General features: G+C 41.3%; 1 protein-coding gene across 1 annotated transcript in view; it reads right to left on the reverse strand.

Moving 5' to 3' along the window:
- Nucleotides 1-15,304, reverse strand: part of atp2b2 (ATPase plasma membrane Ca2+ transporting 2) — a 41,215-nt gene that overhangs the window by 8,258 nt on the left and 17,653 nt on the right. The window contains exons 9-18 of the mRNA XM_061291530.1: nucleotides 13,386-13,427; nucleotides 11,762-11,923; nucleotides 9,952-10,166; nucleotides 9,639-9,881; nucleotides 4,245-4,486; nucleotides 3,869-4,103; nucleotides 1,358-1,537; nucleotides 1,190-1,277; nucleotides 522-628; nucleotides 36-227 (exon numbers count right to left, since the gene is read on the reverse strand). Coding sequence (XP_061147514.1) covers nucleotides 36-227; nucleotides 522-628; nucleotides 1,190-1,277; nucleotides 1,358-1,537; nucleotides 3,869-4,103; nucleotides 4,245-4,486; nucleotides 9,639-9,881; nucleotides 9,952-10,166; nucleotides 11,762-11,923; nucleotides 13,386-13,427 — 1,706 coding nt within the window. The remainder of the gene's footprint in view (nucleotides 1-35; nucleotides 228-521; nucleotides 629-1,189; nucleotides 1,278-1,357; nucleotides 1,538-3,868; nucleotides 4,104-4,244; nucleotides 4,487-9,638; nucleotides 9,882-9,951; nucleotides 10,167-11,761; nucleotides 11,924-13,385; nucleotides 13,428-15,304) is intronic.

The following is a 15,304-nucleotide window of genomic DNA, read 5'->3' on the forward strand; positions in this document are numbered from 1 at the left end:
ATTCTGAGGACTCTTATTATTTCATCCGTCCGTACCTGTGTGATGCAGGCGCCTGTGAATGCCACGATGACGGCGACCACGTTGACAGTGAGCTGGAACTGGAGGAACTTAGAGATGCTGTCGTAGACGTTGCGGCCCCACATCACCGCCTTGACGATGCTGCTGAAGTTGTCGTCGGTCAGGATGATGTCGGACGCCTCCTTGGCCACGTCGGTGCCGGCGATGCCCTTGAGGAGGAGTGTGGGGATATTATTTTACCAAACATTTTTGACAGGGATTTTTTCCTGACATTTTTCAAGGGGAATCAGTACGAATCGCCTCCGTGCCACTATGACAAAACTGATTATGCCAAGGGCACAATAGTTTGGACATCAGCTGCCATGATGTTGTGTCTCCCCTGTCATCCTCTAGGGGGAGCTCATCGTCTTTACAGAGGCAACCGCACATATCGAGAGGTGAAGAAGATCCATCTGCAAATGTGAGGTGCGCTCTATCTCTAGGTGGAAAATAGTTTTGATTACCATGGCAAAGCCGACATCAGCCTTCTTCAGGGCCGGCCCGTCATTGGTCCCGTCGCCCGTCACCGCCACCACCTGCCTCTGTTCCACCATGGTGCTGTCAATAATACCTGTCACACACATGGCAACGTGTTATTTGTGCAGATATGGCAATTGGACTAAAAATTAAAATGTCTTTGTTTTCAATAAAAAAAAAATATTTCAAGAACAAGGCTGTAATAAGAATAAAGTCACATGGTATAAATGAACTTGGCTCCTAATCTTAAATTGTGCTGTTTTATGTGCCAGTGAAACAGCATGGTGGGCATGACTGCAGCGAGCCAAATATTTTATTTGGCTTTGTGGGTGTTTTATAATTAATGCAGAGCCATGAAAATTTATGAGTGTAAATGAACTTGGAGATTTTTGGGTACTCCTTTCTGTGCCAAGGAAAAAAAGCATGGTGGGAATGACTTAAGTGGCCTATCTCCATTTTTTTACTGTGTTTTAAAAATCAATTAAGAGCAAACTGGACAAGTTGTTTTTTAGTGGGTATGTTTCAATTCGTACCAAGAAAACAGCATGATGGACATGACTGTTGTATCTGTGCCTTAGTCACACCATTCACCCACCCCTACCCGGTGAATTCCGCCTAGCAACAAGTGATACCACCAAGACAAATGCGTGTTTACCTTTAACCAGTGTGTGTTTGTCAGTCGGGGAGGATCTGGCCAGGACGCGCAGTTTCGGCCAAACCTTATCAATGCGTTCCTGCTCCACCTGAACACAATTAAGCGCCTAGAGTGAGTGATGTTTTGTTTTCTCAGGGTCAACTCTTCCAAGGTCAGGCAGCAGCGTACCTCTCCTTTTTCGTTGCGGATCCTCCTGTTGAACTCCTTGCCATCAATGCAGAGGAAGTCCTCCCCGGGATGGATAATGCCGCACTTGATGGCAATGGCCCTAGCCGTATTTATGTTGTCGCCGGTCACCATGCGAACGGTGATGCCCGCGCGCTGGCACTTCCGAATGGCATCCGGCACCTGCAGAAGTGCACAAACAGAGACGTGCAGGGTCACAATATGTATTTCACGAGCATTCAGACATATTTTTCTACAGATTTTTTACACTCAGCCAAAATCTATTGGATTTGTTCTGATGTAAGCACAGGAGTTTTTATATCCTACTGAAGTAATATTGTGCTGCCTAAGATACTGTCAGTTTGTACAATAAAATAAAAATAATCATTTTTAGTCGCCTATTGGGGATTTCTTGTTTCTTATACATGGCCCAGTGGGAACATTCTCTTCACATGACAGATCAGAATTAATGTCCAAAATACAAGTACACTACGCGCTGTATGCAGAGCACGTAGTTGTTGCGGCAAGCTCTCCGCTACTCGCATGTGATCGTGTGATGCAGAACAGCATGGCTGAGCCGCTGGGAGATATTATGTATGGAGATTGATGCATGTGAGATGCCAACATGTCCTCCTCTCTGGCAAAGGTCATTGTGGGCGAGCTGCGCTCTCCAAACCCACACATCTACAAACACAGAGGCGGACCGATGCATACGTTTGACTCGCGAGTTACTTGGGCATGTTCCACATACTTTTGCCTTGTTGTTTTTTTTAAATCACAGAAATGCACCAGCACAATTACATCACTAAGACAAATTAAGCCTCTCTCGTGTACACAAACACATTTTTATTTCTGTTCATTTAACCTTTATTTAACCAGGCAAACAATTAAGAATCAATGTAATGCACTCGACTTGTCATCTTCATGTCTGACGGTCATGAGGGAAAAAAAAGCGGTTAGAGCAAAAAGCACAACAAGGATTTACTGCAAGAGCAATTACACTCGGCTCGGCCACCATAGTCATAAACTCCCGAGGTTATTCTTCTTATTAAATTCTCTGTTTAGGTTTTCTCCTCTCCTCCCCCATCTCGGTCGGGCAGCCCTCCAGACTAGTCGGTCATCAAAACAAGCTCCCTACAATTGCTCTAATTGAAAAAGAAGACGAGCTAGAGAGAGAGTGGTGGGGTGTTTGCAAACAGGATGAAAAGAAAAAGAGGCCGAATAATTCAACATGGCTGTCCTGTACCTGCACGAAAGATGCCAAACCAGGTCATACAGATACTTCCTTCAAGCACAGTTCTGCTTCTGGTAAGACCAAGTCTTTTGTAAACAACTCGACACCGCAGATTGCTTTGCTCTTGACATATGATCCAAACACATCCATTTTGTGCAGTGCTTGTCCTGTTCAAGGTCATGTAAAAAAAGGCTAGGCCCTAACTCTGATGAATTGGGCGAAAAGAAAAGTGGACTGGTCACCAGTCAATTCTAAGGCTGATTAATGGGAGGTTGTAGAGTGCAGACATTCAGGATTTTGGTAATGGAGCAAACAAGATTGAAAGTCTAGATAATTATTTTTAAGCATGAGTGGATTGACATAGGTTAACCAATTTGGAGTAAGCGTGTTTTGTTAAAAAGTGGATCACGGTAATGCTTGATGTAGAAGGAAGCGATCTGCCTATTCCACTGCTTGGGCAGCTCATCGTTTCATCTATTGCATCACACAACATCTGAGGCTTTAATTTGGTTGGGAGGTTGGTGTGAGTGGAGACTTTGATGTATGTGGCTGATGGTGGCGCCATTATTGATTATTATATATTTCTTTTCAAGTTAGCTATTGAACATGACCTTCCACGCCTTCCCCTTAAAAACATCCTTGATGAATACTTCTGTAAGTGGCAGTATACGGTTGGATCCCAGCTGATAAATATAAATATGCAAAAAAACAGGTACTTTTAGTCTAAATGCTGAAAATATTATCAAGGAATACTGTCTCAAACTCTCCATTTAAGAATGTCCTTGGGAGAATTTCAATTGTCCAGTGCATCCATTTTACATGAGGAACAAGGGCATTTTGATGATTGTGGTGACCTCTTTAAGCATCTTTTGTTGCAGCTGATTTAAGGACATCCCATTGGTTTAAAAGCTCCGTTCTTTTTTTTCTTATGTATTCTGTATTTCTGTTTATTTCCAAAAGCCAAAGCAATGCTGACGATAACAACATCAAAGGACAATGCAAGCCAGCGGCCTCAAAGGATGATACCATTGAACCGTAACCATGGTAACTAAAGGGCACATGTACGGTAACTAATGTGACAACGAAAGACAGACTTGTGGACGAGCAGGCCGAGGAAATAAATAATTTCCAGTAAAGGTCATTTCGGTACCAGATAACAAATTCATTTCGGCATATTGAAATATTAAGGTGCTGATCTTAGTCCCAGTACAAGTAATACTTTATAAACAAAACAATAGCAAAGAGATTTTACTAGCAACAAATCCCAAACCCCATCCTACCTCTGGCCTGACGGGGTCTTCGATCCCGACGACGCAAATGGCCGTGAGGTTGCTGAGGATGTTGTTTTCGTCTTCCCAGTTAGGCTCGGGGTCGTTGGAGAAATCGCGATATGCCACGCAGATGGTCCTCAGGCCGTTGCAGGCCATGGGCTCGATCACCTTCTTCACCATCTCGTCCTTGTCCCGTGGGCGGAAAACGCGAGGCTCGCCCACCTCGTTCAGAATGTTGCTGCATCTATAGGATTTAAGAATCAAGTCTACCAAAACCTTTCATATGATATACTATTTGTAAACTAGTGACTGCCTCTCTAATATATATGTACCCCAATTAGTAACTATTCATTCATCCCATCTGCATTTGAGTAAATAATCTTACTTTTTTAGGACGATCTCAGACGCTCCCTTGCTGTACATGCGGAAACTCCCGTCGGCCAATTTGATGACAGTGCTCATGGACTTCCGCACCGAGTTGAAAGTATACACTTTGTAGAGTTTCTCCTCTGGGATCTGATTCCTGATTGGCTGGTAATCTCGCTTCAGGTCCAGCACCAATCCCAGCAGGCCACACTCCGTCTTATTGCCCACCTGTTTCGGCAGACCGCCTTCCTTATCCGGGGGCTGCAAAAGCAGACGCACGAGAAAGGTTATGGGTGTTTGTGTTGTGAGATAAAATCAAATGAACCTGCTCTTTTTTTTCCCCAGGCATCGTGATCAAGCAGTCGACCTTCTGTATTATCACACCGAAGCAATGTCTGAACATGTCTTTTTGTCACAAAGCTCACATTAATCTCGCAGTTACTAAAAGAAAAAGCTGACACAAAAAAGAAATATCTGTCCTCTTATACAACAAGTTCCCTTTCAGCCAGCATCAAAACACAAATCTCATCAATTTCAACATCCCACATACTTTACTGACGTCTTAAAGCAAGCCACTTTGTACATTCACTCGTCTCAAGATCACATTAGGATAGCGAGCAATGTGCATTCGCACTCATTTATCATAAAGAAGGCCTGCTTCAACACTCTCCAGGTTGTTGTTGTTGTTGTTTTTTTTGGTGCATCACTGATTCTCAAGGTGTAACTCGAGTAACCGCAAAAACAAAAAATTGTTTCGTGGAAATTGGAAAATACCACAAACAAAACCAAGGCATTGCTTTATAATTTGCAATCAATTATACATTTCTGATCCATTTCGAGCCACTTGCATTTTTATATTCAGGCAGATCATATCAGTGGTTTATTCACCAATTCAGCAGTAGAACAGCAATCAACCATCTCCTCGACATGGATTATATCAAGCTCCATACCAAGAACGTAAATTGATTCTCTGAATCAACATCCATATCCATCTCTAACATCGCAATCCCTCGGTTGTACTCAAAACGGAGTCAGGGGCCATGGGCCAGTGAGCATGACCGGCACCATCTAGAAGGAACAAGTTTCCAAGAATACTTCAAGATGATGCCCCCCCTGGACGAGCTGCTTCGTGAATGCCTGAGGCAACAGAAGCCCACTAAAGAGAAGAAGCCAGATGGACTTGTCTATCAAAGAATGTAGTCCAACTCGTGCAATATTCTACCACTTGTACTGCAAAGTGATTTTGCAATCTGTTCCATGAAGCAGCCAGACTGGATGAAGACAATTATTCCATTTGCTCATTAGCCAAAGACAGACAGCATCTCACTGATGTCAATATCGATCAATTACGACAGTCTTCATTTGTTTCTTGTTTTTTTCACCACATACTCACAATGATGTTTAACGTGCCACACAGCTAAACACGAATCGTAGCGAGATAAAAGTGATTGGAATTTTAATCATCGAAAACACTTTGTGATTTCTTTTGTTCCCCTCTCCGCTGGAGCTCCTCGGCTGGTGCCACCCGCTGAGAGACAGCCATGTAAATATGGCCGCAGCAAAATGAATCAACATTTATTATTCCTATGCGGGGAGTCCAAATATTGAATTGCTCTTTGTAGAAGTGGCTCAATCTTTTCTCTATACCGAGGTCCAGTTATCTTGCTGGATTTTATTACAGTACCTTACCTTTAACCAGGTCTGGTTTATTTAATTAATTATAGACAAATAAATCATTAAAAAAAAGCATTTAATCACACTAAAGTTTTCATAATGCGCAAATTCCAGTGTTGTGCCGGTGTTTTGGTGTGTTTATTGATTTGAGATTCATTCGTAGATTTTTCTGATCCTGAGTAAAAACACAACAGAATGGAGTTGGTCTTCCCGGCAAGTGAATACAGTTAAGGCGGGAGAGATTTCGCGAAGGTTGAAGAATGACGCGACTTCCTTTCTGTCACAGAGAGACCAACGTTGGCACGGTTTTGCTGCCGTTGGCAAGTTTCGGGGCCCGCTCGGGCTGAGGACCAGCTGCCCTCTCCCTGGTCTTCGGGTGTCCCCGCGGGCAAAGACATATGCCAAAAGGAGAGCTGGCAACTTCACTTCCTGTTCATTTCCTTGCCTCCTGTTCCTTGCACTTCTTTTCTTTCGCCTTGGTGATCTATACCCCTCCCTCTCAATGACCTTCTTCAATTCCGCTCTAACCCTTTCTCTTCCACCCCATCCCTCTCGTGTATATGATACACTCACGCTTCTTCGCGTGAGCTGTACAGGCCAACTGGGCTGAAGCCCGGAGGTGTGCTGGAGGGCACCGAAGCGCTCTCGCGGTCCACGATGAAGACACTTGTCACTCGAGTGCAGTCTTACAAATCCTCCTCCGCTCGAACAGTATCATGTCACCATCTTGTCTGCCTCTCTTTGCTCTAGTTCTTCATTTCCTGCTCTCTCTTCCCACTATGTCCTTCTCATTTGAGACACTACTTTATCAGGGCAAGGTAAATGGGTCCTATAAAAATAAAATATATAGTGTAAAACGCTTTGAAAAAATCTAAAATGCAAACAAAACAAATAAAAAATAAGTCGTGCGTTAAAAACGTAAGTACAACTGATTTGGAATTAAATTGAATTAGAATTAGTATCTAACAACACATAAAAATATTTAAAATAAACTAAACCTTTTAAAATGCCTACAGTAAAAAAAACTAAAAATATTAATTCAACAAAAAAAGAATATGTATTTTAAAAATCACACAAAAATTGTAAATACATTTTATAGGTTAACAGTATTTTTTTCTGTGCATTCTGAGTTATTTTCCATTTTCTTCTGTGCTATTTAAATAATGATGGATACTACATATGTTGGAAAATACAGTCGGTAAAAAAACAACAATTATTCAACACAGACTATGTGGCCTTGAAGCAAAGAAAAAAGAGTGGCACAAATGTCATTAGGATCTCTTAACGGTTAAACAATAAAACCCTGTCACAAAAAACACATCACTGTATTCTTAACGTGCTCTGTGTCCAAACATTTCCCTTTAGTGCAGTCAAAAATAACCTCTCGAGAGATACTTGTAAAATATAAGTGGAATCAGATTGTGCGTAAAAAGAGCAAAAAGACAACTATATAAATATCACTTTCACTGTGAAGAGGCGGTTTGGTCCCTGCGGGCCAATCATGAGAATATCTCTTGCCATTCTACTGAAGAATATCTGGACTGGCCCGATTTCATGAAAGAGGTCTGTTTACTTTTCCTTTAGGCTCGACTGATTATCGCCAAACAAACCGTGGATAAGTAATACTGGCGTGGGCTTCCATATCATAATCGCGCATATTAAAAATTCTATCACCAGTGGCACCGGTCAGCCCAGAAAAACGATCAGTGTAAGCGTGGAATAAAAAAAAAAAAAAACGGAGATGCTGTTAAGCTCTCATAAAAGTCTCAATATAACGATGACGCGCCGTCAACTCTGATGGGAAGGAGGACTGCAGATTCTTAAAAGAAGGAATGATGAGCAAACTATGTTAATTATTATGCGAGGGTGGCTTTCATTTACGAGACACTCCAGATGACAAATGGAGCCTAAATGAACCTCCGTGCTGAGCCAAAATGAGCAATGCTTCATAATAGAAAACACATTGTGGCTTCTTTTTCTGTTGTTCTGTTATGCCATTTATCACCATCAGTGGTAATTTTTCTCAGAGCACATGCTGGTTGGGAGGAAAAAGAAAAAAAAGTTGGATTTTATATTGAATACAGAGCAGTAAATCGTCTTATCTTCACTTTTGGGGTGTGGCTGAGCTGAAGCATTCCCAACTGACTTTGGGTAACAGGCAGGGACTAGTCTGACCTCAATAGCCAATCACAGCGCACTGAATAAGACTCAACTATAAGACCCAAATATTTATGTATAATAAATCTGATGTGTTTTGATTGTAATAAAAATAGATTATTGCTTGAGTTTGTTAAAAAAAAAATACATGGGAACATAACCTTGGAAAATAATATTGAGAGAGGCAAAAAAATTGCAATTATCTTAGTATTCAAAATCTTTGGGCCATTGTGTCAATGTTTGTGTAGGTGTGTTTTGGCCACAACCTTTCCACACACTTCATTGTTGTACAGTGTGTGTGTAAATAATGTATTGAGTGTGTGCTAACCCCTTGCTACAGAAGATGCATCTCTATTCATTCATTCATCTCTGGAACCTGAGGCATCATAGTGGCTGGATTATGAAGACATAGCAGCGGTAAGGATATGAAAATTCTGTGCTGCATTCTTTTCCTTTGTGCTGCCGCCGCTGTGTGCAATGGCCATCAAAGACTTCCAGAGCCATCTTGGCATCTCAGTGGATTGGCCTCTTATATAAGAACACAGCGGCTAACATACTGCAGGGCTGGCGGCGCGCTGAGGGAGCGGTGGGGGCGTCAAGAGCTAAATATTGCTCTGAAATGTCTCCTTATTCAGCTCCCAGGATGAACTTCCTTCCTTAATTGCATGCTTTGCTTTTTGTCTTCATTCAAAAGCTACTAAAGAAAGAATGCATCCATATTTATGCATGTATGTGTGTTAAGGCAGGCTTGCATGGATGGATGATCACGCCTGTGCTCGTGAATGGTTAAATAGGTGGAGATTTCTTTTTCCTTATTTTTTTTTATCGGATGTGCTCAAAGTGTTTTACAGCATCTTTTTGTTCACACACATGCATGTAGGCTGAGGAAAAGAAATGTTTTGTAGATTTTTTTCTTTACTATTTCTGATTATGGCAATTGCGTGCATTTAGCATGGTCAGCTAGTCGCTTTTTCAGTCCCACCAGTTTTGGAGCACATGGGAAGCATTTTGAAGGGACAGCATGACGTGCAGGATAAGTGGATAAACCGAAGATGTTTTTTTCTTTTTAATGCCGATTTTGCATCTCTCAAGTTCTCCACAGCACCAATCTGCCATCTGCTGCACTCGGACGGATTGGATACAACTTCAGTCTGCTACGTTTTGAATATCAGATTAGAGTAAAATGACACAAGGGCTCTCAAGGTGACAAGTTTGAGCGATGCCTACTGCATGTAAAAAGGCAGCCAAGGACACTGACTGCTTGACTGCCTTCATATCTCCAAGGTGTCGGTGGAAGCGCGGCATGAAAGTTTTTCTCTTCCATCAGATGATGAAGAGGAAAGACGGACAGTGTGCATTGCAAAAATAATCATTTGGTCAAGTCTTCTTAGAAAAAAAGTCCACATCAAACATCAGGAGTCTATTGTAAAAACAACTAAATGACATTACCAATCAATTACGTATATATATATATATATATATATATATATATATATATATATATATATATATATATATATATATATATAATTTCCTTCTATAGCATTAATATATGGTTGAGAAACTAAAATGCTTAACTTACGAGAATTTTGGTGGTGTAGGCGCTGTTGATGGAGATGGAATTGACAAGCAGGTCCAGCGATTTGGGAGGCAGGACCCCCGGCTCGGGGATCTCCTTGTAGTGCACGTCGCCGATGTAACACTGCACCGCCGTCATACGGTTGGTGGTGAGCGTGCCCGTCTTGTCGGAGCAGATGGCGGTGGCGTTGCCCATCGTCTCGCACGCGTCCAGATGACGCACGAGGTTGTTGTCCTTCATCATTTTCTGTTAATCGAAACAAAAACTGTCATACAAAGGCAAATTATTGAAAAGGTGCGGTAGTGCCGGTCATCACCTTAACGGAGTAGGCCAGAGAGATGGTGACGGCCAGTGGCAAACCTTCGGGCACGGCGACCACCAGCACGGTCACGCCGATGATGAAGAACTTGACGAAGTACTGGATGTAGATGGGCGTGCATTCGGGCAGCCAAGGACGCTTCTGGATGACAAAGGCGTCGATGGCGAAGTACAACACCAGGATGATGACTGTGATGGCCGACATGAGCAAACCTGGGAAAATATACCACAACCCACTGTCGTTGAAACGCTGTCTTGAAACCCGAATTTAAAAATCCTACTTTGAATGCCCAAATATACAGAGCAGATAATTTGATGATCTTTTTTTTTCTAAATAAATAGAAATATTATCTGCACACAGCAATTTCAATGGAAAACAGGTTGTACTAAAACGTAATATCTACAGCAGTATCTGGATTTATAGACATTAATCATGGCACCTCCAGGCAGCAAGTAAATATAAAGCGTAATCATTCAAACCTAATCTTGCTTAGTCGCCCATTCGGAAGGTCAACTACTAGAAGCGCTTTAATCAGTCTTTGTAACTCAGTCGACAAATGTGAGCGATTCCCTTTGGTGGGAATCAATGTTTTTCTCCCCCTATCGAACAAGCAAGCAGCTTGTTTGAGGAAATAAAAAAAAAGAATTGACGCTGCACAATCAGGTGTATTATAATGCATATTCATGATATATATGTTATTGTTGCAATTTGTGCTATCGTGCCCAGTTCTTGGGAATTGTTTGTGGCTACAACAGCTTGTCTTTTTTGTGGGAAGACTTTGTGTACCGCATTACATCCATCTACTCGATGCAATTGCTGCTTGTCCGGCAAGATATGACCAACATTAATGGTGTTTACCAGAATTAATTGCAGCTATGCGACACTTTATGTCCTGCTAGAAAGTATTTTTTTCCGCCCGCCGTTGAACCCTAAGTCACCTCGCAAAGCTTTAAATGGTGCTTAGCTGGGGTGTCAGACAGAGTGCACGGCGACGCGATAGTAACATAAAGCATAAAGGCAATCACAAGCTCCTGCAGTGAACAAAGTCCACACAGTCTGCGTCGAGAGCACCTGATGATCCAAGTATATGCTAATCCATCCATCCCCAGCATTGCATTGTTCTGACACCACGTCCTCATTCCGTCACTCACGCCGACCGGCTGATGTAACGGTGTCGCTATGACAACAAGGATTTTCTTTGAGGAATTTTCGGATGAGGTTGTTTACAAAAATAGTGCTTTCAAAATACTTTTACTGCTTAGCTAAAATAAATGCATATGTGTTACATGCCATTGCAGCAGAGAGAACACCCACGATGTGGGCATGTTGATTGTGCTAAAAGTGCCTGCCAATACACGCACGCACACACACACACACACTCCTTCACACCCAAACTTGGATCATGCAGGTCCACATGCACAAGAGTATTTTTGAAAACTCAATGAGAAAACCTGTTAGCAGGTTGTCAAGTGTGTGCCAAAGAAAAAAGTGGCGCTGTGACCCCTAAACATGGCATGAGGTCATTTTAGTAAATATAAACGAATTACATGAGTGACTAAAACGACAGGAAAATATTTATAAATTCCTAAATATATTAATTGAATAAATGAATAAAAATATTTTTTTACTGAATTAATTTTGAAAAAAAACAAATAGAACCAAAATTAAATTGTGTGTATGATGCTATAATTTATCAATACATTGATTTTTAAAAAGGCACAAAAAAGTGATAGTAAAAGATTAGAAAAAAAAAATCCTAATTTCCAACTTGATTCTTTGATTGTGATTCTGAATTGTTAGACTTTACCTGCTTTGCCAATCTGTACAGCCAGCTTGGTGAGCTTCCCTTGCAGCACTGACTTCTCCTTCTTAGGAATGGACACCTTTTTCCGCTCCTTCTCCTCCTCGCCCCCCTCTGCGCTTTTAAGAGGCTGCATCTCCATAGCCGCCGCGCCATCCTGCTTCTTGACTGCAAAGAGCACAAAGCCACAGCGAGAAGCAGCGTCAGGAATGGTGGGTATAGGGCACGGAATAAAAGTTCAGAAGAAGGGTTTACCAAGGAGAAATCAAAACAGGGGGTAATTAGTGTGCAGCTTCCTTTCAAAAGAACATGATCAATGCCACCACGTAGACCAACACATAAAAATATAGTTGAATAAGGTCCAGGATTGGATTTGAAATTCCATACAAATGCAAAAAGACCACTGACTAGGTTTTTAATAGCAGTTTCTTCCAATACGAAACAGATTCGAAAAAAGTATATATATTTACATAAATAAAACTATAATGATCTTATAGTGTCAACTACAATAGAGAACCTACATAGTCAACGGCAGCATGAGAGCTGAAAGTATTAATTGCATCATGAGAGCCTAGAGACGCAAACAAAAAGTAGCATCAATTACATCATGACAGCAGACATTCAACTATGCTACATGCATAAAGCATCAAAAAGCCTCAATTGTCAAATGAAAGTCTAAAGTGTAAACGACTAAATGAGAGATTAACTATTACATGGGAGTCTCAAGTATCATTGATCAAAGTCAACCATATAAAGAGAGAGAGCCTAGATTTAGCCTTGTTAAAAAAATAACAAATTCATAAAGTGTCAACATTGGACCATACTTTCTGAGAACCACCCAACTCAGTGCTTCAATAATAAAACCCTCATCTCCCACCCACAAGGATACAAAGAATAAAAAATACAAGAGCAACGGATGACCTAAGCACCTGAGGCTAGGTATGGAACATTTTGTGAAGAAACTTTATCTCACAGAGCCGTCCACACCAGGGTAAGATCAGAGACCGCAGTTGCAGGCCACCAGCACTGAGTCCCCAATACCGAAATCCATGAGGCAGGACCACTGTATGTCATCTTTGCGTGCTCATTTAAAGGGCATATGTGTTTTCTGAGCCTCTTTAAGTATGTAATGCTAAAACTATTTGCAATGAATGAACAACAAATGAACAGTGGGGAAAAAAGGCATAATGTGCAACTGGAGCACATTATCAGGATTCTGAACGTTTTCAATTACCTGGATGACCTGATCACATTACCCAGGCTGCTGTCGTTACCACAACATGTCAACAACAAGAAGCACAACAAGAACAACAACAAGACAAAACAGCAGTGGCAGACGCAGCGGTGGGAAAGGAAGTGGAAGGAGGGAGGGAGGGAGTTTGTATGCTAACCTAATAAGACTCCAGGTTAAACAAAGGACAAACATGGGCTCTGATACGGCCCAACTCTTTTAATTGTCTAGGTGAGGTAATTCCACAGGATCCTTTTCTGCATTAGAAGTGCGCATTCCTCGTGGAGACGAATGTAACCTGCATTTGACCCACAGCTTATACTGCACACCGGAGAGTGGGAGGAGAGGAGTAGGAGTAGGAGTGGGGGAAGTACAAAGGGAGAGATGTGGTCTGGTTACCTTTAATCTGGTTGCTCTCCATATTGCCATCTTGCATTTTACCTACGATGGACACATACAAGACAGTAACAACAAAGATAACCAAGGCAGACATGTCAACAGAATCATCACATGGACAAAATAAAAAACAGTGAGGGGAAACCCCACCCAGCAAAAAAATGAAAACAGATAAAACAAATACAGGGAAACAAGAAAATGACTTTTAATACATCTTTGCAACATAGAAAGTGATATGTGACTGGGCTGGATTGCACGATTTAAAAAAAAAAAAAAATCTCGCTAAAAAAAATAAATAAATTGAAGTTCAGGCTGTGTTTGCAGCACCAAAGGTTTTTCACTCATTGGATCAACTCGCCGTTTGTTCTCGAGTGTCCAACACAACTAAATTGGCCGGGTTGAAATGCAGGGAAGGTCATCCAATAGCACTGTGTGACTAGCAAAAAAGTGTCTGACTGCTGCAGCTCTGTATAATTTTCCCTTAAACAATTTAATCGTTCTAATTTAAAAAAAAAAAGTTCTGTTCTTACAATTGGATTAGTGGAAAGCCATCCCATATCCGTGTGTGTGACCACCATCAGTTGAAAGGTTCTGGATGGTTCTTACTAACACTTGTTCATCTGACAAACTAAACAGGCTAAAACATATCGTGTAGCATTTTACATTGAACACAAGATTGTTTCGACAGCGCACAATGGAGACAAGAGTGTTTATGCATGCAGCATCACAGACTCAAAGTCAAGCAGAATGAATATGCGAAGAAGGGAGGGAGGGAGGTAGGTAGGGTAGAGAGAGCCTGAAAGAAAAAAAAAGCCTCCCACACAGTGACGTTACATAAGAAGGGGAAAAAGAAATCAAAACTTAAGTTTGCCGACAGAGAATTTAATTTGTCAGTGGATTGTTGTTTGCTCAACGAAAGAAGTTTAATTTAAAAATATGTCTTGCTTATGTTTGCCGGTTGTCTGTAACGTTAGCGCTTGAGCACTGCATCGTAGATGTTATTTATCTACCCTGTGCTCGAATTACAGTGATGAGCACTAATTGTCAAAAAAATGAAGACAGATTTTTTTTAAATATCACCAGACACGGCTGCAAAGTCTTTGATTTGCACAGTAGACGCCAGAGTTGCAGCGAGGATGACAAACGGCTGCATCCCGGGACGCTGCAAGGTCGCCGTCACAGTACAAATAACCGCCCAGCTGTGTCGAGCACAGGCTCCGCGTTTGCGCCCGTCTCCTTGGAGACGCCGCGGTGCCACCGTGAAAGGAGTTCATCTTTTATTTCATCATGTACCAGCAAAAACCTCAAAGAGAGGGATTTGCACTAAAGTAAATAAAAACGACAGCTCTTGTATGATTTTTGTCAGGCAGATCCTCATTTGATGCTGAGACTAACATTTTACTTCTTTTTATATGAAGGAATATGCTAAGATAAGATAATACTATAATTTCAGTGTAATTGCACTCTTCAATTACAATAAATATTTAATAGTAACTTTGAAAAAAGGAAGCATAATTTAATGAAAATTCGAGCAGCCAGATCCTCATTTGATGCTGAGACTAAAATTGTATTTCTTTTCATATAATAATATAATTTTAGTACAATTGCTCTCTCTTCAATAATAATAAATATTCAATAGTAACTTTTAAAAAAGGAAGCATAATTTAATGAAAATTCAAGCAGGCTTTTAATGGCACCATTTTTATATCTGATGGTTTTCCTCATCCATTTCATTTTTATTCAGGATTGGAGGCAGCACTGGTTGGAAATTGGAAAATTGCATTTTAAAGGCTTGCCGAGGAACCCTGACTGAGATTTGAACACCAACATTTCATCCCAGTGACCAAACTCATCAGTGTTAATCTCTAAGCAACCCAACCACCACCAAATTCTTTTTAGGAGACGAACGACAATGAACAAAA

Source organism: Syngnathus typhle, linkage group LG11 (assembly GCF_033458585.1).
Source record: "Syngnathus typhle isolate RoL2023-S1 ecotype Sweden linkage group LG11, RoL_Styp_1.0, whole genome shotgun sequence".
In the NCBI taxonomy this organism is placed as follows: Eukaryota; Metazoa; Chordata; class Actinopteri; order Syngnathiformes; family Syngnathidae; genus Syngnathus; species Syngnathus typhle.